Source organism: Rhagoletis pomonella, unplaced genomic scaffold (genome assembly GCF_013731165.1).
Source record: "Rhagoletis pomonella isolate Grant_MI unplaced genomic scaffold, Rhpom_1.0 Rhpom_scaffold_00002, whole genome shotgun sequence".
Lineage (NCBI taxonomy): Eukaryota > Metazoa > Arthropoda > Insecta > Diptera > Tephritidae > Rhagoletis > Rhagoletis pomonella.
The window spans coordinates 58,785,053-58,811,872 of NW_023458556.1; the positions used below are offsets into that span (position 1 = coordinate 58,785,053).

Consider the following 26,820-nt stretch of genomic DNA (forward strand, 5'->3'; position numbering starts at 1 on the left):
GCCCGAAATTCCTCACGTCTTGAGGAATTACTCACAAAGTGGTCACACTGGAACAGCGCCCACGTAAAATAACAGAATCTTCCGCCTACACATCAATCACCAGGCCAGTTCAGACATTCAGTGCCTGCGGCGCATGCGCGCGTGCTTGGTGTTTACCATGTGGTCATTGTAGTGAGTCGAGGCGAGGAATCAGTAAATATAGAAATGAATGTACATACATAAGTATGTGTTTTCAAAAATATTTATACATACATATACACATGGTGAACACCATGCATTGGCATATTTACATATACATATGTGTGTATGTATGTATGTATGTACAGTCAATCAATAAAGTTTAGGTACAGCCATTTTTTTGCAATACGGGCAAGTGTTTCTTAATTTTTTTTTTCGCAAATTTTTTTATAAAAATATCGTTAATTTTACGGTCACGACCCCAAAGGACCGAGCACCAAAAAGAAAATTCTGCAAATGTTCATGATAATATTACACTTTTAAATTAGTCTTTAGAAAAAAACTAAATATGCAGTTTTTTAGCACATTTTATATAGAGAAAATGAACGACACCTTCAACTAAAAAATTTGCCAAAAATCATTAGTAAGTCCTAGTTAGCTCAGACTTGCGCTTTGTTATACTAGAATTGAATGGGCTAAAAAACTGCATACTCAACTTTTTTTAAAGGGGTGTAATTATTGAAAAGTGCAATAATTTAATAAAAATTTGCAGAATTTTCTTTAATTCTGCACAAGGTTTGGAGCTCGGATTTTTGGGGTTTATATTGTAGAATTAATAATAGAGAGATAAGAAATTTGCAAAAAATAGCATAATTAAAAGACAGTATCCCGTATTGCAAAACCCCTCGCCGTACCTAAACTTTGTTGATTGACTGTATGTACATACATATCGGCGAAATTTATTTTATTGTATGCAGCCTATGCCGTAAATGACACTTTACATTCCTTTTTATATATTTATTTAATTTTTTTTCCGTTTCTGCCACTTATTCTATTTCAAATATTTGGATGATTGCGCGCTCAGCATTGATGACACATGCAAACCGCAGTCGCAAAACTAAACGAAATCCGTATTTCTATAAAGAATTTGATATTGAAGATGCCGTCCCTGGTTCGGTTGTTTTGAAATCAAAGCGGAATACATACACACATATGTATGTATTTAGGTGACAAATGCGGTGGAGGCTGATGGGTTAACGCTGTGGGTAGACGTGGAGAGGAGTTTGTGCGAACCGCAACCGCGTCATACCCCATGAGTAGTCAATGCGTGGTGTAGCGCATGTGTATGTATGGTTATTAGGGTGCATCACTCTGCATACCAAAAAAAAAACACACATTGGCAAAGTTTTTCGATCGGAAATACTTCGGAAAATATGTAAATCTATGTGAGCTGGACCAATTTAAGTATATGTACATCAAAACATGTATTTTTTTTTAAAAGAAAAATGGTTTTAAAAAATGGTTTTTTAGACTTAAAAGGTGTGAGGTGATTTTCAAGAAAAAAATATCTTTATAAACATAATTTTAACATAAAAAACTTGATTTTTGGAGGCATTGTCACATATATCCAGCTCTAAATTAATATCTGTCCCAGCCCTAAATTATAATTTATCCCAAATATTTGGACCCCAATTCTGTCACACAAATGTGGGGACCTAAACCTCAACCCACTCGGCTTTGCAAAAATCAACATTGATTTTATCGCTTTGAAATAAGCAACTAGTTTACACTTCAAAAAATTATTTTCCTAGTCAAGAAATAAAATTTGAGTTGTTCAAAAATTTTTATACTCTATACCCCTAGGATTGTTTTATACCGAAAAAATATACCCCTACTTTTTATTTTGAAATCCAACAAGTGAAAAAGTCTAAGTTCGAGCGAAGCCAAACATTAAGTACACCTTTACAGGGTAAGCAGAATGGATTCACCCCTGTATTTAAAATTTCTATAGGATGCTCAGTTAGACTTAATGAGATACATAAACCTATATAGTGGTGGTCCCATTTTTTTGTTTCCATTTTCTAAAATTCCATAATAATGAGTATAAATTTTGAGTAGATTAGCTTCCGTAAATTTTGATACATCGAAGTTTCAAGCCTTAAATTTGCCGTTATATGAAAAGTTTTAGTCCGATTTCAACAATAATTATGCCGAGTTTGGTACACATACGTGATCATAAGTGGGCGGTGCCACGCCCATTTCCCAAAATTTTGTTATAACGTATTTTTTGCTAAAGCGTTATTGCAAACGTACAGTATCGGTCATATCTATAGCACGCCATTTCAAAGTGATATTGTGTGCCACTTATGTTTATTTATTTATTTTTAAGAATTTTCAATTAAAATACAGTTCTTTCTCTAACAAAACCCATACAAACCCAAGTTTAAAAATTTGTAGAAAACTACAAAAAAGTGCAACAAACTTTCACCTAAATTTCAAACTTTTTTCGCTAAAAGTTACCGTTGATTTTTTAGAATTTTTTTTGCCAAAGGTGTTGCGGTTTTCTTCCATATACAAATAAATTGAGTTTATTCATTATATGGAAGCCAATGCGACAAAAAAAAAATCTAGAAAATTAACGGTAATTCGTAGCTACTTGAAATTTGCACATTATCGGACTAAAATTGCAGGGGCTAAAAAATTGTGTACTCAAAAAAATTCTAACACTTCCGGGAAAAAAGTTTCAAATTTAGGTGCAAATTTGTTACCCTTTTTTGTAGTTTTCTACAAATTGAATTGAACTTGGGTATATATGGGGTTTTTCTGAGAATGAACTAAATTTTAATTGAAAATTCTTAAAAATAAGTAAATGAACATAACGGGCACACTATATCACTTGGAAATGGCGTGCTATAGATATGACCGATACTGTAAATTTTTAATCTATATTCACTAATTTATCGAGGATTTCGTATTTCTCTAAATTACCGTTATATGGAATGTGGACGTGGTTATTATCCCATTATACAAATTTTCAGCCGTTTGGTATGTCTTGCCGAGGCCAACAACTGTGTTAAGTTTGGGAGAAATTGCTGGCGCGGTTACCAAGAAATACACACGTAATCGTAAGTGGGTGCGGCTATGCCCAAAAATTTTTAATATTCTTATTTTTCACCTAAAAATCATTGTAACAGGTCTATTCTCTACGTTAAAGAAGTCGTAAAATTTTTCAATGTAAAATAACGGTTAAAATGCTTTTAGAGCACTTTTAATCAAACCAAAATGTTGCTAAGCCGATAGAAAATATTGGGGGATTCAAAAGACGTGTTAAGCGTGGTAATGTGTTAAATTATCAAAGTTTTTGAACGTAAAATAACGGCGAATACCTTTCTAGGTGTTTTGCAACAGAATCCGAATATTTTTAAACGAGTAGGAAATATATTATTGGCACTTCGTATACCCAACGCTATTGAACAATTTTAAGACTTTAAGACATTGCGACGCCTAGCACGAATTGTGAATCCCCTATATATAAATAGCTTTTATTATACCCTAAAAATCCCTTTAACCCGTTTTAACCGTCATTTCACATAGGAAAAATTTACGACTTTAAGACATTACGACGCTTACGGCATCTTGTGAATACCCTAAATATTTTCTGCAGAAGATTCCCAATAATAATACTCAATTGTTTAGGCGACTTATAACACGTAGTGGCTAAAGGAATGCTTTAACCCCAAGCAACTGGTACCAAACCCGATATAAAACACGTTTGTATTTACATATATGTATACATATTTCATGTAAGAAATTTTTTAGGCACATGCACTTCTCAACTGCCGCAGAACAAACCCTCATGCTCAACACTCCCGCTTGATGCATCACAAGAGTGGTACAAGAGTTACCATTGTGCTTCAAATACAATACCGACGAACAGCAAACTTCGCCGAACTCTTCCAGAGTTTTTAAACGGTAAAGCAAAAGCGCTAGAAGCCGTAGAGACTCTGCATGACTACAACCATGCAGAGGTGGTAACTGATGGTTATTTTTGCTTGAATAAATTTTTCCTGGTCCTGAGTTAATCAACAATTGTTTACTTAAACACTTTTTCATAGTAACTATAATTTATAGGTCCGCCAAAAACCCCAAAATAATGCAATGGGGGCACCAAAAAAAAAATATCGTTAGTATTAAAAAATGGTTAAATAAACAATTGGGTATTATAACTGAAAGTCTCCTGAGGAGAACCAGAGCCGATCGAAAAATATTGATTTTCAAGAATTCTATACCATTTTTACGAAAAATTGTTTTTTCCCAAATAAAATAACAAACATGGAAAACTTTGCGCGCTTTCAGGGCCCTCTAAATATTTTTTGATTTCAAAATAAAAACAAAAAAATTGGGATATACTCTTTTTCGTTATAGAACAATTCTAGGGGGTGAGAGCATTAAAATTCCGACTTTACTTTTATTTTTTACCACCCTAATGTATGTACATACATATAAACATATGTATTTGGAAATTCGTAGCATTCTCCACGCTCTTGACTGCTGTTTGGCTTTGCCTCAATAATAAATTCTAATTTCAAGCTTAACTTATTAAAAGCGCAAAATATTTGTATACTTTTTTTACATTTTTATTTACATACTACGTACTCACAATTGTAAATTCTTTATTGTTTTGTTGACGTGAGTCATTGTTTCACTTGCTGTTCTATGCAATGCATGAGGTATATAGTACAGTGGATTCTCGATAGCTTATAATACTACGATCAAATTGACGAGTTGAATATGTTAAATGGGTTTGAACCAGTTAAATAAACAAAACGTGTTTATAAACATTTGTTTTTGGAAAATTGAACCAGTTAAACTATTTAACTAGTTTGAAAACCAATTTAGCGCAGAGTTGTATCAGAAAGCTTTCTACTTCAGCAAATCGGAAAGAGCCAAAAGCTTTCATTTGATACGCCAACGTTTAAAAATTTATGATCTCAAAAATATTAAAAATTAAAAACTATCAAACAAAAATCAAAATTGTATGCAAGTCTGCCCGCCAAAAAAGAGGCCAGGCGGTAATTAGTTATTTCCCATGAGGTCTCATCGTACGCAGAGATTAATAGCGAACTAAGCATTTTGAAATCTCTTAGTAATCCGTATGCGTTAATATCACGAAGCAGACATTCGCACAACACAAATTGAAGCACAGAAACTTGGTTTTGAATATTTTTTGTTTTTATCCTTTTTTAAATCAAGCAAACGTGAAAGTTAATTGCAAATGTTCAATGTGGACGAATGTGTTTTACAAAAAGCTCTTTTTTTATTTAACAAGTTAAATTGCGCCAATTTCAACGTAAATAATTGAAAACGCCACAAAATTTTTAACTTGCCTATATGTATGTGGTGCTCCTATAATTATGACACGGGGTATATACATATGAATAAACGTACTATGTACATAAACATTGCTTTTAATTACTGAATATTATTTCTTAAATTTTATGATTCTAATGTAAAGGTCACCAGCATCAACACTACCCACTCATTGAATGAATAATTGCACAAATTAGAAAAGACTAGTTTTTTTTAAGTCTACGTTAAAAAGAGAATTAAAAAAATCTTACAAGAACCTCATTATTTTATAATTTGCATTTAAAGCAGCTGTAAAGGCTTACGTATTTATACTTGGTTCCAAATTCGTTATAAGATTCTAAAATTTGTATGGACATACACACATACATATATACATATTTAAGTGTTTGCAAAGTTAATGAAAATTAGGTGCTTCCCACGTAAAACTAATCTATTGGAGTAGTGAGTTAAAAATAGATTTAAAATAAAGAGAAGTATTTATGTAAGTACGTAGGTATGCATGTGTGTATATTTAAATACTAAAAATTATTAAAGTTTTTTATAGTTACTCCTTGGAAATTTTTAAAAATTTGTTTCTAGTTAAATTTTCTAATTTTCTACTGTCCAGCCAAATCCTGTTTGCCCTTCCCAGCACTCCATACATAACTTTCAATTTCAATTTATTGTGTGCCTTTATTGTCACTTAAGCTTCACTTCAGCTTCATTCAAATCTTTTCTCTGCTGTCATTCCGCTTGAGAGCATTCCAAATCTTATTAATCGCATAACTTCATAATCAAGTTTCTTTGCTGTTTGGTTAAGGTTGGTTGTATTTGTTTGTTTTATTTGTCTTCTTTCATTGGGTTGCGTCAGACAGTTTGTCTTTCGTATCTTTACTTGAATGTGTATAAACAATTGGCTTATGTACACATGTTTATATGTATTTGTGTATATTTTTATTAAATCTACTCAATTATTATTTTTTTATCTTTGATTTTAAATTTTTATAAACTTACAGTGATGGCTACTTCATAAGCATAGTGGCCATTTTAATGCATTTGGTGCTACAAGCATGTATTTCCTTCTTTATTATCATCTTATTTGACACTACACTGTTTGTGGGCTTGGGCCGGGACCAGAAAACTACGTCAATTGCCTCTCATTTGCGAATTGGCGGCAGTTTCTCATCCCGACTTCTTCTCCACTTGCACCTTGCAACTTCGTCCATGTCTCTTCGCCATACAAAAGGACGGGCATGATGAGAAATTCGTAGAGCGTGATTTTAGTTCGTCGAGAGAGGTCTCTGCTTTTCAATTTCCTACTGAGCCCAAAGTAGCACCTGCAGGCAAGAGTTATGCTTCGCTTTATGCCATACTGACATTTTTGCCGGTGATTATGCTGGATCCTAGGTAGATAAACTCCTTCACTACTTCAAAGTTATAGCTACCAACGGTGACGAGTGTTCCAAAACGTGTGGACTCTTTGTGTGTTGCCAGGAGTTACTTTGCCTTGTTCCCATTCACCGCTAGACCAACCTCTTTAGCTTCTTTTTCCCAGCTGGTGCTAAGATGCACCAAAGATATATATATAAAAAGCTTATTTTATATAGCTTTTTTTCCGAAGACTTTCAGAACTTTGGAAGTTGCGGATTTTTAAAAACCATCCCGATACCGCCCATCCCGGCTATTTTATAATTACTGCCATGGGTCTGATAGCGCCCTTCTCTAAATAGGTGAGACATCCAAATTTCAACTTATATTTCCCAATCTGCGTGCGCTGATTGTAGCCACCACTGTATATGAGTACATACATAACTATGAATGTATACAAGTGTGTTTGCGTGTTTTCTTTGTTTGTTTGTTAAATGTTTTATTTAATTTTCATATACATATTCACATTTTTTATGATTTGTTTGGGTGTTTCATTTACCAAATTCAAAAGTATTCGTATGATTAAATGACTTTGTGCTGATGATGACACTTGTGCGGATGCGCGACATGGTTGTTTAGTTTTTATGAGTACCCATGTTGTTTGTTAGATTGGCTTTTTGACTTTCGAAGTCATCGTTAACACTCTACTTTCTTCTCAAGTGTTTAACATGAAAAAGGTGTAGGAACAAGCTTAAAATTTCGTACAAGTATGTAGCGTAGGTTTTAAAGCTTTCGTGTTTTTTTTCTTGATGCGTGTGATTTTTTTCTCAATAAAACTCAGAAGTAGAGTATATCAACCACACGAAGTAGTTAGTTTTTTCTGAGATATGTATATGAAAATCAATTTGTATCATTTTTGGGGCACAATTTTGTGCCCATATATTACTAACAAAGCAAACGCAAAAAAAATATCCAAAATGAGCTTTGAGTATGGTTTTATGTATATTTTTGATGTTTATTATATTCATTAATGTTAATAATGTAGTAAAATCATCTAAATATAAAGCGTCCCAAGTTAATAAATTAGGCTCAAGCAAATATATAAAAATCAGCTATAAATTGACCATGAATGCTTTTTAAAATTTGAAAATAATATAGAGTGGACGCTGACTTAAGCTTCTCGAAACAAGTGTGTACATACTATGTTTGTATGAGCCACTCTATTTAATGAACTTAATTGAGTGATCTAATCGCTGAATCTCGGAAACGTGCATTGTTAGCATTTATTTAAGTTCAACTTTTTAAAAACAAATTAACTTGTAGTATTTTTTCATTTAGTACTTGTGCTTTTCCGCAATTAGTTCGCCATAAAATCGCCAAGAAGAATTTTATACACACTCATCTTCGTTGAGGTAATTGAGGTTAAAAGGTGAACATAAAACGCAAATCCAAAAGCAACTGACGCCACTGTGTGAGAAAGTGTAGCCAAGTTTACACTGATTAAGGAATTTTTTTTTTTAAGTGCAGTAATAAATACATACCAGGGTTTGAAAGTGCTGTATTTTTTTTATTTAATTTGCTTTTGCTGTGCTTTGACTTCGGCATGTATGATATCGGAAGCAAAGCAACAGCAATTCAGAAACAAACAAATGCTTTCGCTGCCGTTTTGCTGTGAAATTTCGAGAACAATTTATAAAAGCACAAACATAGCGCTGCATTAGCAGTTTGATTATAACGGTATGTTGTCACACAAAGGGAAGGGAACTACAGTTTTACGCCGAGAAGCTGTTTTCATGGCAAAAATACACTCGGAGGTTTGCCATTGCCTGCCGAGGGCGACCGCTGTTAAGAAAAACCCTTTTTTTCTAAATTGTTTTGCTATGTTGCTTTGACCAGGGCTTGAACCCAGGCCCTACGGAGTGAAAGTGCGCACTGCTTACCTCTACACCACAGCGGCCGCCAATTAGCTGGACATTAAAAATTACCTTCAAAAATATTAGGTTTTAATTTTTTTCTTTTTGGCTTGTAAGGACCTTCTAATAAAATAATAAGTGTGTTTTTGGGTTCTTGTGTGATCGTCGAAATGGATTCCTTGGCGCAAGAACATTAAAAATATTTTCTAAACTTTAAGAAATTCATTATATCGTACGTTTAATAATATAGAAAATGATTTCAATTACAATTATGTGGAAAAACGCAAGCAAAGTTAGATCAATTGGTATACAAAAAGTCAGAGGGAAACGCACATACCGACGGCTGAATGGAATATCGACCTAACTCGGCAGCCAGTTAAAAAACGCCCTTTCTCAGAAAACTTCTCAAGGATGCCCTATTTCATAATTTGGTTAACGAACGCCCTGTTTCAGCTTCCGATTCAGAAACGTCCTATCTCAACATATTTTCAGTTGAGATAGGGTATTTTTGAACCGAATTCTGAAATAGGGCGTTCATGGAAATTTTTTTGCCGATATCTTCGCAATTTTTCTGAAGTTCAGTTATCTGTTTTGGGCAGTCTGCAGCTCTCGAGAAACATTCATATAAAATGATCCACAAGAAATGGAAAAGAATTTCCTTCTATCAAAATTTTTTAAATCAGTATGCACGTCTCAAGGAAAAATGCTGGTATATTTATTTATTCAAGAAAATTTACAGCAAACAGCAAAGTACTTTTTCAAGAAATAGAAATAATAAAATATATTTCTTGGGATTTTTCTTAAGAATTGCAGACAGGCCTTTAGACTAAACATATTCATTCACCTTATTAAGCTTAATAATTCTATGATGAAATTTAAAAAAAACGTTAGTTGTTTTATCTAACGAGACAATTTTAAATGTTGAGAAAATTTTAGTTTTTGCTTGGTTGTGCCTAAACAACGTTTCTCCCAATAACACCACTTCTTTTCTACTCGGAATCAAAGCAAATATGAAAAATTAGTTGCTAAATCCATTGTTTTGCATAAATGATGACGGTCTTGGCTTTCTTGGAAAAAATTGACTTTTGGCATGTGCTTTGGGCTATGAGTTCATCTGAAAATCTCTGACATGATGGAGTGAAAAGTTCTCTGAAGTTGATCGAAAAACAACGAAATCAACATTTTTTGTGGGTATATTTTTTATGGACACAAATTTGATATATAGAGGATTCAAATTTTTGACAGTGACAGTGGCTTCTATTTTATCTGATCAGTTACAATTTCATTACTTTAATATAGAACTGCGCTATCTAGCTTTTTTGTTTTTCTTTCAACAGAGTGGTGAAAAACCTTTATAAAAACTAAAGTGTTTCAGTTGCGAATTTTTTGAAAGTACTTTGTTTATTAAACACTGCAACTTATTTGCTGATGTAGTAGTTGTTTTTAAATTGTATTGGGCATTTAGTTTTTTAAACTTACGAGTTTTATACAAACCCGAAGTTTAAAAGAAATTGAGTTAGCGCATTTGTATAGTTATTAAAGTAACGATATTTAAAATCCCTCTTTTCTTTGGTACTCACCTCCAATATGGGTTGCTTGCAGCCATGACATGTGCCCGAGTAGTTTTTCAGAAAACATTTGGAACAAACTGGTTCGCCATCTTGTATATTGAATGTGGCCTCCTCGATGGGTGTATTGCAATCTTTGCATGCAAAATGTTCCGGATGCCATGTCTTACCAAGCGCTGTAATGATGCGCTTCGTGATGATTTCATTGCATTTGTGACAAACTGATTCCGACTGGAAGAAAAATATATAAGTACCATGTTATTTACGAATGATTAAAAAAGTAGTAGTAAGCAATAAGAAAAAAGTACTCATACAAAATTATAATACATTCGAGTATAAATGTGAAAGTTTGCTACTGAGTGAGTATGTTTGTTGCTCTTTCACGCCAAAACGGCTGGCACACAGACAGTTTGTAACCTGGATTAATATATAGGATGCTTTTAACAGTGTAGCCCCCGTTTTCAAAAGTTAAAAAAAAAAAATTATTTCACGAGTAAAATAAAATTTTACAACAGTGTAGATTTCAAACAAAAGGGGTACCAAAACGATTTGTTTCGCAAATATTTTTACAGGTATTGCTACTTGTTTTAAACTTTTTTTTGAGCATATTAGCAAAAAATATTGTAAGGAACATTTTGACACATAAACGCGATAAAAATCACAACGAGAAATTAAAAAAAATTAAAAAAAATAAAACATTTTAAAGGAGTTTGAAAAATTTAAAATTGCTAAAAAAGTTTTCTATCGTCTTTTAGAAAAAATTTTTTTTACGTACTCACAAAGTTTCATGAAAATCGCATGAAAACTGTGGTCGCAATAACTGTTACAAAAATAAGGTCCATAAATAATAAATTTAGAAAAATATATCTATATAAAGAAAAACTCGAAAACTGGCGAAATATTTTACTGATGTATTTGTGGATACTCAAGCTAAGGAATGCAAATACTTATTGCAATATTCGTTACTTTGTGCAAATTTTGGGGGGCCACTTCAGGAATTTTTACTCAAGTCGTTTTTTTTATACTGAAATGACCAATTTAGTCAAAATTCAATAATAATTTTTACTTTCGGTGATATAATTTAATTACTTTTTTTAAACTTAACGCGGGCAGTTCTCACAAAAAATTGTTTGTGATATTTGAATCTGTGATCTAAATGCGCCGTCTGTGTTAATTCTAATTTTCAAATTCAATAGTAAATTTTACCAGAAGTGTTGTATGAGCATGACATTTAGTAATCAATGACAGATAAATCGAAAATGGGTTCAAATATCAGAAACAAGTTTTACTGAAAATTGTAGAAAGAGGGTATGAAAGATAAGTATTATAGCATGTAAATATGATAATTCTTTGCTTTTATTTATATTTTTTTATTTATTTTTATTTTATTTTTTTAATGAAATTTTATTGCCTTACAACGGCAATGGACATGTCCATAAAAACAACGCCACCGACAGACCCATCTACGTCCAACCAAGCGCATTAAGTATAAGAAGCACGTCAACTGATTGTATGACACGGCTTTCGATATGAATTTATTGAATTATGTATATTAATTAAAATGTGACGCATGTGTATATGTACATATGGTATACATACATATTATTTAAAACGGCATTCCATCATACTTATTTTTAACTTTGTAACAAAAATTCTTCATTTTCTTGTTTTGTTTGATTTATTTTTAAATAAGTACTCGTATACGTATCTACTGCTAGTGAAAATCAATATTTTCTATCATTACATTGTTCCGTTCGGTTTACTTTATTGCTTATGTTTGAAATTGAAGTTTTGCACGAATTATGTCAATGCGTCAATTAGTCTGCCTTTTAGGAAACACTGCCATCGATGGGCTATTATTATGGGCGGCTGCCATTAGTTATGTACGAGTATGTATTTAAATATGTATGCCACGTACGCTATATGAAGTAATTAATTTTTTTGTAATACATATTTCAAGTGTACGACTTCGCTATTAATTTTATTGCAATTGTCGGCAACACTTCGCGTGTGACATCAGAGTGTTGTTATTTTTTTTTTGGCCAACTATGGAATTCACATATCTACACATGCGTGCATATGTACACTGAAGAGCGAAACTGGAACAATAATACGGAAAATGAATATTCTTTCAACTTAATGGTTTATTTTATAGATTTTTTTTGGACTCCAAAACAGGAGTAAAGCAAACAATAAGCGTCGATTATTGACTTTTGACAGGTCAAATACTAGGCCGCGATTCTATCCAAATATTCTCAGCGCAGTAGCTATGTACTATTGCATAAATGTCATTGCTTAGTGTAATTTATTTATCTTTGGAAACCAACATCAAACTTGTTTCGTTGTGTAAGCTACCTATTTGGCGGAATTCATTATTAAGGCCTACATTAGTTAAGGATTTGGTGGACCACTGTGAATTACCCACCACTCTATCAAAATATCAAATTCGTAGACATTGCACGCAGAGTTACAGTCCGTTTCATAACCATTTTATGGGTCCAAATCACGGTTGCCAACTGTCCCGTTTTCGGCGGGACTGTCCCGCATTTTAGAGCTATGTCCCGGTCTCGGTACAACACATGCCGGGACGCAAAATGTCCCGGTTCTTGGGAAGAACAAATTTTAGACATCTCGTTGTAAAAAAATCAGAACTTTTAAAATATGTACAATAGGGTGGTCAAATTGTATTTTCGGTTTCTCCTGCGCATTTTTAAAAGAAAAATCTACTTGTTCTCAAAATTTTATTTTTTCGTCTAATGCCGGTTTTACAAAGTGTAATAGATACAAAATGCCTATATATTAGGTTATAACATTTTTAATTGATTTACCATATTTACCGTCCAAAATCCGTGTCAAAATTATAAGCGCACCACATATTGGCAAGTTTTAACAAAATTTTTTTTTATCATTTAATTGTAGTTACTTTTTAGAAGATTTTGAGTATAAAATTTCGTCGCATATTAAATTTTTTAAAGTTCAATAATAAGCGAAGATTTAACGTCGATTTTTATAGTTTTTGTGTTGAAAAGAAGTCATTTTTGTATGGAAGAGGCACTGTCAGCAAAAACCATATCGAGTTTTTGTTTCTTTTTACTGTTTGTTAATGTTTTAAGTTAAAAATTCACAAAACAGATGTATTTCGCTACCTAAAGGTGGAAACGTGCCAAGTCCAATTTATTCAAAATTTAGTTTTTGATGCAGAATGACAGATAATGTGAAATTACATCGATTTTTCGTCTCTCCTGTACAACTCCAAAAAATGTACTTGGCACATTTTCACCTTTAGGTAACGATTTGCTTTTTCAAATAATTTATACAAATAAAGAAAATGTTAGAAACTTAAATACAGATATTTTATATGCAAAAATTTTAAGAAAAAATTTAAATAACTAATGTCGTGAAATTGTGATTTAAAACTGCACTGCCTCGAAACTCAATTCCGAGCCATGGTTTCTTCTATACTCACTCTTAGAATTATCAGCAGAATCAGGAAATACCATGCGATTTATTAAAATCAAAATTTACCCAGCCTAATGTACATACATTCATATACATATGTATATTTTACATACGCTATTTAATCGACAATAAAGTAAAAACTTTTAGTGACGAATGGATTTTAAACAAAGAATTGAAGCCGTGGCTGCTTAAACAAGACGAGTTCACACAGTATGTTCGACAATTTTTTGTTTGGAAGAAACTGCCAAAAACCAACGCAATTTTTTACCAACTTCAAATTGGGACTTAGTTATACAGTAATGTCAACTTGTAGGAAAATGTATTGAATTTTCCTATGTTTTTCACGAAGTTTATATAAATATTCATATGTTCAATGTATAAAAATTCCTGAAAATTTTCATTTCCGTGCATTTCCAAATACATATCGTCGCCTGGGTAAAAGATTGTCGTATATTACGCACGTACGTATGACGCTTACGACAATCTTTTACCCAGACGACGATATGTATGTATATAGAAATTTATAATTTAAAATTTGGTGTCATATTTATTTCAAATTTAATTAATGTTTTAAATTATCAAAAAGTATTAACATCGAAATTTTGTATTATGGAAGCTTTTATCTATGAAATTTCATATTGTTTTCTTATTTTAAATATAAACATTTCAAAAATACAGCATTGGAATTGATGTCCTGGTTTCAAGAATGCAAAAGTTGGCAACCGTGGTCCAAATCCGTGTCAAACTTTAAAAACTTGGACTTCTTACTTGAAAAAAAAACGGTGCGCTGAATACCAATCCAAATATACAACAAATTGATATACAATTTCTTCATTATCTTGGTTATCACTTAAATGGAACTTATTTTCATTGTCAAGGGCATTAAATAAATAAAAAAAAAGCACGTAACCTACATACATATGTATGTATGTACATATGTACATACTTCGCCATTAAAGTGTTGACGTTATTTGTCGTCAATTAACTAGAGAGTTATCAGCTCGAAATAACACAACAAAGATATAATTTTTATCAGCAAATGAACAAACAAATTATGCATGTCCAAATAGTCGAAGGTAAAAATAATTCCAAACTGAAAAATTTCGTATTATATATGTACATATGTATGTATATATGAACTTGCAGTCAACACGTACACCTTGATACAACTTATGAAATGATGAACTTATCGTCGCTAAATCTGCCATTTCCGAAATTCCAGCTAAATGCAGGCCATTTGTGGGTGACGCATTGATACATATGTATTTATGCATGTGAACCGCCGCTAAATAAAAATAATGAAAAATCACCGAAGCAATCAAGCTGGCAACGGGAAGTTGGGCGCCTTTGTTTAAACAGTAAATCATTTGTATTTGGCTATTTAAAAATTAACGCATATTTCATAGGTTGACGGTTTTATTGGTGATTTATATAGCTTTTGTTCCTAAAACAGTTATTCCGAGAATCCTTTGATGAACGTGCTGGTAATAATAATTGGTTTAAGATAAACTTGTTCACGGATACAGCAGCTATTATGTATGTATATGCAGTATAGCTTTTGCCCGCTGCCCGACCCGCGGCAACGGTTGATTCAACGCTATGCTTAATGTGGCCAGCTATTTCGTATCAATTTACTGTCAAATATTTATCATGTACATGCAACTTGTATGGGACTTACCGAAATTGAACAGCGCGCGTAAAAAAACTAACTCAAATTCCGAGACTTCTGTTGCTAGTGATGCTACCGGTGATTTTATCACTGTGATTTAAAAATCGCTTATAGTGACTGCTACAGCTAGGCCACGATATCAGTGATTGGTGATTTTTCTACTTGCATGATATTTCGCTGCCAATAGCTACATAGTCAACAGAAGTTGCGAATGGTGATTTTTCTCTATCATGGTAGAAATGGTGATTTTAAAATTTTTAATTATTCATTGTGAATATGCTCGTATGTATTAGGGTTTCCAGACGTACTGCTTTTGGGAGTAAACGTACTCCTTTTTATTGCAATGTACTCCCTTGTACGCCCAAAATAAAATATCTGGAAATGTACTCCTTTTATAGTTTCGTACTTCTTTTGTACTCCTTTTTCCAGCTATTAATATTTTATCATATACAGGGTGTAAAAAAATATCTGTTGCACAGTTTTTTTTTTTTTTTGAAAAATAAAAGGGGCCTTTATAGATTTTGCGAAAAAGTAGTTTATTGTCAATTATCCACAGATTTTACTTCAATTGTATTAATTTGTTTTTAAATTTTAACCTTCATTTGGGTTTACCGGCGGTAAACACTTTGGGAGAAAAGCGCAAGTCTTCGTCGGTTACTTTATTACATTTCTTCTGTAACCAAATGGGGGAAATTAGGTGACTAGGGGGGCATTCAACCAACCCTTTACCGTTTTTTTTCTTTTTCTTATACAAAATCTAAGAAAAAATACACTTGAAAAAGAGGTTTGTGCCGCATGTACTTATCTCCCAAAGTTGGCAAATGCAAATCAGGATAAAAATTTTAAAACCAATTAATAAAATTAAAGTAAAATATTTACAAAGTTAACAAAAAAAACACAAACCCTATAAAGAACCCTTTTATTTTTCAAAAAACCAGTGCGACAGTTATTATTTTGCGCGCTGTACTTTGCCATTCATATTGTGGCAAACACTACTTAGTAAACAAAGTTAAGTGTGATAGTGAAAAGGTGTAAGCATAGCCTTAGGGGTAGGACGCTCGGGTATAAAAATCAGGAAAATATTAAATTAATTATAAGGCTTAAATTAAAAAATGGTCTTACATTCAGGAAGAGGGAATTCTTTTGTAGTTTTTAGTTTTTTAGTTGGGAAAACTTTCCTATAAGGGCGGTCATTGAGAACCGAATTCTACGCAAAAATACTGTGGACGCAATTGAAAATTGTGATTTTTGGCAATTTTTCTAAGGGTCCCGTAGGGGCCCTAGGTGGTCGGGAGTAACATTTTTGTCAATGGCGGTTCATGCCCTCTCCAAAAAGGTCGGGAAAGGTGCCACGTCCACTCTATTGGAAAGCCACCCATATAATTATTTATTTTTCACATTTATTGTTGCTTTATTTCTAAGATATCTTTGTTTGTTTGTACCTAATTAATGGTAATTTGTAACAATAAATTGCACAAAAAATTTAAAAAAAAATTGTACTCCTTTTTATGTCATGTACTGCTTTTTTTCTATCGAAAATATAAATGTACTCCTTTCTCCATTTCAAAATCTGGCAACGCTAGTATGTATATTGCATTTTTTCATTACCGTTCTGCGGTTGTTTTAAATGGACTTTTTCAAGTACGGTTGGTCACATTTAATTTGGATTTCTAAAAGGGTTGTAAACCTTTTATAAAAGACTGTCGAAATAAAGCTTTCTTAAGCCTCGCTTCGTTTGATGCCCATATAAAAATATTTAATTTTATTTGTGAATTCAGTTGTTTTTTTTATTTCTACATTGGTGGGAACCGTCTTTAAAGGTATTTTCGGCATCAAGTTTTCTTAACCCTAGAATATTAACCATACGTAAAATTTATGCACATGGTTTTCGTAGCTGAAGGCGGTAAGCGAGAGCGACATAAACGGGGAGAAATCTATGAGATAATGAACCAATTTTAGTTTCGACGACGTAAGGTTAGTATTCAAGGGTTAAATCTCTCTTTTTTTGATATCCATACTAAAATATTTTATTTAACTTCTTATTCTAATTGACTAATGCTTTTTTAACAGGTGGCAACCCTCTTCAAATTTATTTCTATGTAAACCGTTATTGAACCCCTTTCGTTTCACAGACACACTTGTTGCAATATTTTATTTATTTGTTTAATGAATTGATTTTTAAATTTGGCATAACTTGTAATGCAATATTTTATATGTTAATCCCGGTTATAACCTATCCGTGTGCTGAGTTTAATTGAAATACGTCTAACTGTTTTAGCGTGGAAGAGCAACAAACATACTCACACACTCGTTCACTCACAAACTTTCGCATTTAGGGCCAGTTTCTCTATGTCTGGTTAACGCTAACTGCAGGTTAAACATCGTGGTTGACTCCATAACATATAATAGGGAGTCGATAACGTCGATAAGCATATTCAACCTGTAGTTAGTGTTAACCAGACATTGAGAAACTGGTCCTTATAATATTAGTAGGATTAGTTAAATAGTAGGATATATACAGATGATATACCTAACTTTGGCAAATATGAAATGACTTAATGAGAAAATTTTTAAATAGCCGGAATATGTTTTCAATTATGCCTTTGTTTATAATTATATATTATATACCATAACAATTTGAGTAATAAATGACAGAAATACCGCTGAATTTCGTTCACTTGTGCAACAGCAAAAGCACCCAAATCCAACTGATATACATATGTACATATGTATTGGCATTGACATCTTTTTTACTAAATATTTTATTAGCATAACTATAGAGTGCTTGTCAATGTTGCCTTATTGGTGTGTCATTTGCACTTCGCTTGTTTACCGAGAGAACTTTATAACTCACAATTCGAGAAATAAATAGTGGTTATCGTCGTTTAAAGTACAAAACCGGGTATCAATAAAATGCAAAACACTCATATTTCAAAATGGTTCTCTTTTTCGTGCCCTGACCGCCAAAAAAATGCAAGCGACATATTTTTTCTAAAATTTTCTTTTTGATGCAGAAATGCCCGTGGAGCATCTACTAGATGCAATTCTGCATCAAAAAGAAAATTTTGAAAAAATGTCGCTTACGTTTTTTTGGCGGTTTAGGGCTCGTTTTGATAAAGCTATCGCATTTCTGGCTAGTATATTTCAGGACGATTGCATAAGGATTGAGCCAAGAGCTTTTGTGAGCAAATCCATTTTTTGGCAGCAAATGTCAGTTAAGCGGTTTTTCAGAATGACGATACGTGGTTTTGTACTTTAAACGACGTTATGTATTTTGTAAACAACTAAAATTAAATGTTTTTACATACAATCACAGTGTCTTCCAGCAAACGGGCGATATTTATGTGTATAAGGAACATTACCCTGACGGAAGCAAGTGTTTTTTTTTTAATCAACTAATTGAAAGACTACTTTGAAGCAAATGCAGTGGTAAATGTTTCGAATTTTGATACTTTTTTTACGCAAATCAACAATTTATGTATTGGAAGTATGAAAAAGCATCTGTGAAGTGCAGAACGAAACCGTATACAAACGAAACATATTGACTTTGAAGTTGTTTAAACCAAATTCATTTTAAAGTAGTTGATAATATATGCAGGAAAAGGAAATCGACTGCTTTCTAGGACATTGCCATGTTAAATAAATGAGTTCGTTGCAGCTAAAATAGTGAGAATTTCAATTAGTTATCATTGAAAATAAAGTAGTTTATAAATTACTTTCAAATTAATTAAAATTCCTGCAGGGTAGTTATTATATTAGGAAGGTCTAAACTACACCCCCTTATTATACAAAGCCAAAATAACGTAATAAAACGGAGATACATAACTCTTTAATGTATACTATTAGGGGATTCACAAGATAAAGTAAGCGTCGTAATGTCCTCAGATCATTAATAACGTTAAAAAAATAAAAAAAATTGCGCTTACACTTTTGCTAAGTATTTGACCGAGCTTCTCCTCCAATTTGTGGACTGCGACTTGTTGTTACACAAATTGGAGAGACCTACAATTTACGCCGCCACCAAATGGCAAATGGCTTTTATGAGAAGCTTTTTCATGACAGAAACATAGTACTTAGAAGTTTGCAATTGCCGGCCTTCTTCAATAATTTTTTTGGGATGATGGTTTGACCAATGATCGAACCTAGGTCATACGGGGTGATTGTAAGCACCACTAACCACGTTTTTTCTATACACTTTGAGCAATACTTTGATTTAAATTTTTTGGATCATATCATAACCGTTATTTTCAGATTAAATTTTTTAGATCACAAATGATTTAAAACAGTCATAAGAATGTAGTCGCCTACATTACAACGGTTGAAAATTATCGAAAAAATAAAAATCAAGAAATAAACATTTTGCAATGATCTGAAAATCTCGGTGATCTACAGTGGAGCAAATCTTTGAGAACGCCCATCTTCCCTCTCCCATACCCGATGAGAATAATCAGATATCAACTTCAGTTTTTTTATCCGACTTTTTGTCGACATTTAGTTGATAGGTTGTTCGGCGCCAATTGATGCACCACAGATTTTATATCAGGATCTTCCGGCTGGAACTTCCGTAATTGTTTAAGCGACTTATGCATTTCCCGCATAAACAAAGAACAGCGAACACACACACGCACTTGTATTACACTCCCGCCCAAAACCAAGTGCAGCGAATAAACACACGAACTTGTGTTTAAAAATAATTCGCTCGTTTTTCATTGGGTATGCATTTTTTATGCACTTCTCAACTGCCGCAGAACAAAACCTACTAAACTAGTTAATTTCTGGCAGCCCAAGTCATGCTCAACAATCTCGCTTGATGCATCACTACTCCTCCGGAGTGGTTTTTAACAGCAAAAGCCAAAGCGCTACAAGCTGTTGGGGCTCTGTATGACTTTCAGCATACAGAGGTGGTACAACAGCTGCCATTGGCCACAGCGCCTACCCAATTTTCGAACTTGAATAAATTACCGGTGCTCAACACTCCCGCTTGACGCACACCCCCCAAAAACTCTTACAGAGTTTAAGCGGCACAGCCACAGCGCTACAAGCCGTAGGGACTCTGCATGACTTACAACCATGCAGAGGTGGTAACTGATGGTTATCATTGGCTCCGACGCCTACCCAAAACATTTTTGCTTTAATCAATTTTTATGCAAATTCATCCTGGTCCTGCCCTCACACTGAGTTACTCAGTAATTGTTCCGTATCTCAATTTTCCGTCGGTGTTATTGTCATTTACCGCACATATTTTCCTTGGCTTTAGCATTTCAGCAGTGCTAACAATTTAAGTTGTACGGCCTGTGGGACATTCCGTTAGCAATTCCAGGCATAACTCCTTTTCGGGGCCGTATGGCAAAGACTTAGCTTTGTAGCCTCCCAATCAGGGAGGCCAACTCCCCTAGGGCTGATTCCCCCAAATTCCTGAAAAACCCGTGATTCGAAATGAGGGATTGTTACCACAATTTGTAATTTATACATGCAATTTTATCCTCAATAGGAATGTACTAATCAAAATCGTTCGTGTATTGGATTCCCCAAAATTTAAAGTCATTTCCCGATTCCCCCGAGTAATTCAAATTCCACCAAAATCGGCGAATTGCTTCCAATCTATCGAGCTAGCTGTCCCTCCGAATTCTTGAACTGCGAAAGCTATTTTAGCAGTACCGTTCTTCTTAAGATAACTCGGTGCGAGCTATGCACCAGCCCGTTTTGCTGCAGGGTATGTACCTTCAATAGTACCTTCTAATGTGAGCAATTTATTCAAATGCATTTACAGACATATACATAAGTATGTACATATATACATATGCACATATCGATTACCTTACTAAGCTATTATAGAAAAAATCTGCTACAAATTAATTTTTGCAATTAAATATTTTATTACCATCGATGCAACCGAAGTAGCATGCATACATACGTGCACATTAGGGTGGTCCTTAAAATATCGACATCATGGGGCACCCCATTATTTTGTTCTAGGTACAAAATAAAGACATCCACGAAATTTTCTAAATTAAAAACAGAAATAAGGATCGCTCTAAGGTTTGAAAACATTGATTTTTTATCGCAATACTTAGTTCGACAAAATTTTTACTTCAACCAGCTATGGCTGAATTTTGTAAAATTTTCACGATTTATATTTTTAATCTACTCCTTTTCAAACCCATAAAAATCTATTGAAAATTTTGAAATTTTCGTGGAAGTCTTTATTTTGTACGTAGAACAAAATAACGGAACGCCCCATACGAAATTTAGATTTCGATATTTTTAAGGAGCACCCTAATGCACATATACATACATACATATGAACGTATAAAATTCTATATACCGCGTAAACATACATGTCCATAAAACTTATGGTTGTTCCGATACACCCGTAAAAATCGTAGAAAATATATGTATGTCGACACTTCTTCACCTCACGTCTCTTCCAGCTGGCCAGCATATAGCGCAATTGGAACTATTCTACTGTACTAAATGCTACAATCATCGAACAATTTTTTTATTGCAGTTAGATCATCGCTTAAGTTAGCAACAAGCGTACGGAAAACAAATATGTACATATATAACAAAGATTCGTACGTGCATATATGCATACCTACAAGAAATAAGAATTAAAGGAAGCTATATAACAGAAAATAAAGTAGTACATAGAAAAGTAAATGGAAGACAACAAACAAATGCGAGTAAATCGGCAAACAGACCAAATCCATAACAAAAAACACGGGTTAAAATATTTCGCATTGGTAATCAATTTTAGAAAAAAACAATCACAAAAACAATGCCATCCGAGTGATATTTACTTTTTGTTTTATTTTGCATCTTGAATGTGTTTTTCTTCTTGTTTTGTTTGTTAATGACTTCACTAGCACGCTTTAGTTGGTTTATCAATTTAAGTGCCTAAATAAAAATTTAAAGTAAAAACATTGAAATCATGTGCCAACGCATTTTTTATATGAATACATATGTATGTACTTATGTACATAATAACCAGATTGCTTTGAAATTTTCAGCAATTGGTACTTACTATCTATTTTAAGAAAGAAACAAGCGATTCAAAACAAAAACGTAAGGCAACGCTACTCACTCAATTTTGAACTATTAGTTTTGAGATTTTAGAGGGTCTGGGAATGCTCTTTACTGAGTTTTCCCTGATTTCGCTTGGAATATTACTCTATTTAATTTTACTCGCATCCAAAGCTGTTCCATATTACTCGGAGCTTGCTTGTGATATGCCAAAAAAAAACAAAAATTCTACCGGCAGTGGGACCCGAACCCATGAACTGGCGCATTACCTCCGCATTACTGCCGTTTGTCAGCGTACAATTCTAAAAAGTTTAAACTTAAAGTCGCGCAAATTTTTCTCCACCAGCATTTGGGCATATTTAGTTTAATTGAGCCCTAAAATTGTTCCACAGTGGAACTTATTCTACGGCTTTTGAGAAAACAAAAAAAATTTTAGTTGTTGGTCAGAAAAATTTTATTAATATTTTAATAGTTTTCAAACAATGTTTTATTATATAGAAATACTATTCTACACGCAGTGAATAGGTGACGATACAATTCGTTTAAACAATTTGTTAGTTTTAATATTTATCTTTGCATTGTTTGAACTAACATCAACTAAGCAACTATCTATGCAAGTTTTATTTCAAATTTGTCTTTAAATGTTTTTTCATGTTTATTCACCTACCTTTTCGTCATTGCACATTGTCTGCCCAGTGTTAATTTTAATATTTAACACTTTGAAGTGTTAATCAATTGCTGGTCGAAATTTTGTTGCCAAGTAGTTGACAGTCATAGATAAATGGCGCACCAAACAAGTTATTAAATTGGAAATATATATTAGGGTGGTCCTTAAAATATTAACATTATGGGTTACCCCTTTTTTTGTGCTGCGTAGAAAAAATAGAAATACACGAAAATTTTCAAAATAGAAAAAATAAAAAAAATTAAAAAGATAATCAAAAATACCAAAGTTTGGCAAAAATGTATTAAAAAAAGAATCTCAATGTTTCTAAGATTTTAGCCAGTTTACGAATTTACATGAATAATTTTCTATAACATAACAAATTCATCAGATTTCACATCAGAATTTTGTTGAATTTTTGCAAATTTAAAAACTAAATTTTTTTTTCCACCCTGAAACGATCCCTAAACATTTGTTTAAAATTGTTAAATTTTGTGCATAGAACAAAATAAAAGGATGCTCCAAAAAAATATAGATGTTGACATTTTTAATGACCGCCCTAATATGTATATTAACTTCAATTATAAGAGATTACGCAATGGTTTATGCAATTATTAATAAAGATGACTGCAACAAAGGTACAGAAATGCAAATACATGCAAAATACTGGATAGTTATTAAAGTTTCGGAAAGCAATTTTTTACACAGTTGAATATTTTATGATTCTGATTTTTAATATTTATTGAAAAATCGCCATATTAACTTAATTTTTGTAGAACTCGAAAACTGTACCCAAAATGATCCATTAGCTAAAGAACAAACGCTTTTAAATCAAAATTATAAAGCCTCACTATTTGCCTATAGAGTATAATATGCTTATCAAATGCAAACGAAAATATTGCTGATTTATTAACCAACTTCAAAAAAGGAGAAGGTTATCAATTCGTCAGTTTCGGTTTTTTTTAAATATGTACCTTGTGATCAGCTGTTTAAGTCATCAATATTTTGATAAATTTTGGCTATTTTTCTTTTGTTTATTTAATGTTTATTATTTTTCCCTAACAGTCTAGCTCATTACATAACAAACACCGTATAAATCCAAATTTCAAACTTTGTGCAAAAATTATAAAAAATCTACAGTTTAATAGCTTATTGAATTCTAGGGTAATAATGTGCAATTTTTAAATAGCTGAGAAATCGCGTTGGTTTTTTTTATTCCATACAAAATATATTCGAAAATTTTTTATATTTTTTTTGTATGGGAAAAAAATGCGTCATGTAGTCAGAAAACTCAACGCAACCTAAAACTTGCATATTATTACCCTAGAATTCAATGGGCTATTAAACTGCATACTCAAAAAAATTAAAAAAAAAATCTGAATAAAAAATTTAGACTTTTATGGAAAAATAATAAACATTAAATGAAGAAAAGAAAAACAGCCGATATTGATCAAAATTTTGATGTTGATGAAAATGTGCTGATCACAAGTGTATGTTACCGCATAACTTTGGACCAATTTAACCGATATCTATAATTATTATTTTTAAATAAAAGGCGTTACCTCAAAGGTGATCCCATACTAATTTGGTTTAGACTCGATCGTTGGATCTTGAAGAAATTAACGATAATCTTAAATTTTTATATGGGAATTGAAGTCGGTTTTGTTTTTAACCGACTTCGTAAAAAGGAGAAGGTTATCACTTCGTCGGAATATTTCTTTTTTATGCATGTTATTACATAACTTTGGACCACGTCAACGGATTTCGATACAGCTTTTTTCCGATCATAGGTTCATGAAAAAAATTAACGGTTCTCCTAAATTTGAGAATTGAAGTCGGTTGTATTTTTTGATTAAAAAATACTTGTTTTTTCAATTTTTTTCTAATAAAATATTTTTTTTTTATATACGCCATGGCGTATGATCAACTACCACCGCCACTTTTCCCTCAGGTCACTCATACGACCTGACTGGCTTTTCTTGCACTTTCTTTAAAATTTTGGTAAAAAACAAAAAAAATAAGCCGTAGAATTTGTAAGCGCGTACCATGGTAAACTTCTTGCTTTTTTGTTTTTACTTTGAGTGATGTCCTCATATTTTAAATGCAACTTGACTACAAAATTTGTATACATTTAAAAAATTTTTAAATAATTTTCTCATAGTTGGTTTTAAATAATACTAAGAAAAAAATAATTAAATTAATTCATTCGCTGAAATTTCAGCACATAATCAACAGGTCTATTCACATGCAAATTGGCAAGGCACATATGGCCAGCAAAAACAATAGCTAAAAGGCCATTAATGTAGAAACAAAAACCTGATACAATTCCAAAACAAACAAAGCAACATAACTCTCTAAAAGCCTGCCTCCATTAAAACTTTGTGAATAATTTCAATTTTAAGAAAAAAACCAACACCTCGCCCGATTTGCTTGGAAAATGAGGTGGATTTTTCTACCGCCTGTAAATTGCAAATACGTACATATGTATATACATACATGTACGTACATTAGGGTGGTCCAAATAAGTAAAGTCGGAACTTTAATGCTCTCACCCCCTAGGATTGTTCTATATTGAAAAAGTATACCTCTATTTTTTTATTTTGAAATCAAAACATATTTACAAAATACATAGAAAACTTTGAGGGCTCTGAGCGACCTCTAAATATTTTTTGATTTCAAAATACAAAAATAGGGGTATACTTTTTTCGGTATATAACAATCCTGGAGGGTGAGAGCATAAAAATTCCGACTTTACTTTTTTTTACATGCATTTTTGGACCACCCTAATGTACATACATATGGTGTGCATTCACCACTAATTTCATTACTCACCATTTTGTTCGTTGATTTATTTATTTATTTCCTCCTTAATTCCACTAATGCTGTTAACGCTCGTCCTTGTTTTGTTTGCTCTTTCTATTGCTGTTGCTGTTGCTCTTTTATACACAACGCACAATTTTCGCGTTACGTTTCTTTACTTTCTGACTGACCAAAAACAACTTTTTCACAATCAAAGAATCACCGGTTGAACGTTTCGTTGATTGCTGGTCGTTTCTGTTGCTGCTGTTTTTGTGATTGTTGTTGTTTTTATTAGTTGTTGCGAAAATGTAGTTTTTTTTTGTTTTCTTGGCTATTGACGACCTGCGAGGTATGCACGAAATTAATTGCAGACGATTTGGATGCGTTTCCTTTTGGAAATTTGTATATTTTACGCTCTATGTGTAAAAAGAATTTTAAGTATTTTTTTTTTATAGATTTTAGATTTATAAGTTTTATTTTTTCGTTTAAGTGAAGTACGAAATTTTTTGTTAATTTTTTCATAGAATGCTTCGAAAACGATTGAAGAACTACTCAATGCTTTCGGCAATAATTTAATTTCTCTGGCAGAAGGTGAGAGTATGAGGAGAACGAGCCCAGAAAAGTACAGTGCCAGCAAGGACAAAGTGCTTGGCGGTGAAGGTGAGTGATATGCTTATTCATAGTTCACTTTTTTGTATATTTGCACAGTTTCATGGCCTGTAAACTATCGCTTATATATAGCTATATATTTATATGCATACATATGTACATATCGTCACCTGAAATGCAAAAAGTCGTAACTTATAAAAAACTAAAAATTCACTTTTTGATTGCTATGATAGATTTCATCAAATTACAACTCCCCACATCGTTTTATGGAAAAAAATAATTAAATAAAATTCACGATTTTTTCCATTTCAGTGACGATGATGATACGTTATTGCAGGTGACGATATATTAATGGAGCAAATCTTCCTCTGTGGTGTTATTATATTTGTCTGCCATTTTTATTTATTCCCATGGTAGCGGCAACTAATTATTGGAGTATAG

General features: G+C 32.7%; 2 protein-coding genes across 3 annotated transcripts in view; one reads left to right on the forward strand and one right to left on the reverse strand.

The window, feature by feature from the left end:
* Nucleotides 1–26,820, forward strand: part of LOC118733880 — a 69,437-nt gene that overhangs the window by 15,673 nt on the left and 26,944 nt on the right. Inside the window, exon 9 of the mRNA XM_036463505.1 lies at nt 26,295–26,430. Coding sequence (XP_036319398.1) covers nt 26,295–26,430 — 136 coding nt within the window. The remainder of the gene's footprint in view (nt 1–26,294; nt 26,431–26,820) is intronic.
* Nucleotides 1–26,820, reverse strand: part of LOC118733879 (transforming growth factor beta-1-induced transcript 1 protein) — a 42,427-nt gene that overhangs the window by 5,734 nt on the left and 9,873 nt on the right. For both annotated transcript variants that reach the window (XM_036463503.1, XM_036463504.1), the window contains 2 exons: nt 25,804–26,186; nt 10,169–10,387 (listed from right to left, as the gene is read on the reverse strand). In XM_036463503.1, the coding sequence (XP_036319396.1) occupies nt 10,169–10,387; nt 25,804–25,806 (222 nt within the window). In that variant the 5' untranslated portion in view covers nt 25,807–26,186. The remainder of the gene's footprint in view (nt 1–10,168; nt 10,388–25,803; nt 26,187–26,820) is intronic.